Source organism: Myotis brandtii, unplaced genomic scaffold (assembly GCF_000412655.1).
Source record: "Myotis brandtii unplaced genomic scaffold, ASM41265v1 scaffold825, whole genome shotgun sequence".
NCBI lineage: Eukaryota > Metazoa > Chordata > Mammalia > Chiroptera > Vespertilionidae > Myotis > Myotis brandtii.
Window position 1 is genome coordinate 445260 of NW_005371349.1, and position 1522 is coordinate 446781.

General features: G+C 64.9%; 1 protein-coding gene across 1 annotated transcript in view; it reads left to right on the forward strand.

Annotated features, from left to right (window-relative positions):
- Window positions 1-1522, forward strand: part of LGALS3BP (lectin, galactoside-binding, soluble, 3 binding protein) — a 4672-nt gene that overhangs the window by 1265 nt on the left and 1885 nt on the right. Inside the window, exon 2 of the mRNA XM_014531722.1 lies at window positions 608-705. Coding sequence (XP_014387208.1) covers window positions 608-705 — 98 coding nt within the window. The remainder of the gene's footprint in view (window positions 1-607; window positions 706-1522) is intronic.

Here is a 1522-nt window from a genome sequence, read left to right on the forward strand (position 1 = left end):
CAGGAAGCACCTGTGGTGGGACCCCCTTGCTGAGTGGCGCGCACAGGAGGCTCCGAGAGTCTGGGGTGGGGAGGGGTGGGGCGCTGAGCCACCTGGTTTGAGTGAGGGGATTGATCTAAACCTGTTTGTGGCAAAGGAAGAGCAGGTGGAGTTAGTTCCCAGTGATGCCTGGGGGAGGGGGAGGGGCGCATCCCGCAACCGCCCGGCCCTGAAGGAGGCTGCCCAGGACCGAGACCCTCTGCTTGGGGCCGTCATGGGAGGAGCTTGGGGTCAGAAGGCAACATCTGGGTGATCAATTGATCGATGGGTTGGAATTTTAAAGGACGGGGCCTCGGGCTGTGGAAGCAGCCCCTCCAGGTCCCCCACCTGAGGGGCTGCCTGGGTTTGGGGAGCAGTGAGTTGAGCCGGGGTGTGGGCTGGGAGAATGGGGGCCACTGGGGCAGAGCACCCCGTCTTCCACGCAGACGCCCATGCCCCAGGAGCCTTACTGAGTAGTAGGGCAGGTCAGAGGCCGCAGTTTAAGGGCGAACCTGACTCGGGGAGGAGAAGTACTTCCGGGTCACAGAGCTGGCTGTGCCGGGCGAGCCAGCCTCCCTGCCCCTCCTAGAACAACCCCGAGGCCCAGGCCCTGTGGACAGAGCCGGGCAGCACGGTCACCATGGAGGTGGACGCCGAGTGCCTGCCTGTGGTCACAGACTTCATCAGGTGGGTGTCCCGGGGCGGCTGGGCACATGCACATACACACACACACATCACACACACATGCACACGCACATGCACACGCACACACAGAGACATCACACACACACATGCACACGTACACCCCACACGCAGACATCACACACCACACACACACATACATACACACACGCACACACACACACACACACACACACACTCGCACACAGGCACGGCCCCGTGGGAGTGCTCACTCGCCACCACCAGGGGGCCCCGCGGGGCTGTGGGAACTGGGCTGGAAGAACCCTAGGAAAGCCGCGTCTCCCTTATGACTTGCGCTCCCAGGCGAGAGGGACACGCCGGGAACCAGGTAGCATTTAAGAGGCGGAGGCCTGCTTCCGTCCGTCCGTCCGCGGGTTTGCTTCTAGGCCGGTCTGAGGAGGAGGCCGGTGCCGCAGCCTCGGGCAACGCTTGGGGCTCTCTGCCTGCCTGTCTGTCTGTCTGTCTCTCTCCTGCCCCCAAGGCAGAGGCTGCATGTCCGGCCCCAGGAGACCCCTCCCCATGGGGCCAGCCCGCAGACACCCCCTTCCGCTGCTGAGGCCTCTGCCAGTTACCCGGCCCCTCGCCAGTGCCCGTGGTTACTCGGGTCACTGACACCCCACTCCTTTCAGGGTGTTGGCAGGGCCGGGGACGATGGTGACTGCTCCCACCCCTCAGGGGCAGGCGGAGCCCGGGGCTGGGTGGGGACTGCGCAGCTGAAATGAGAAGCAAGAGGCGGCGACAAAATCATCCTGCCAGGCCCGCCCTCTGTCACCGCCACTGGCTGGGCCCCGGGTGGGGGGCG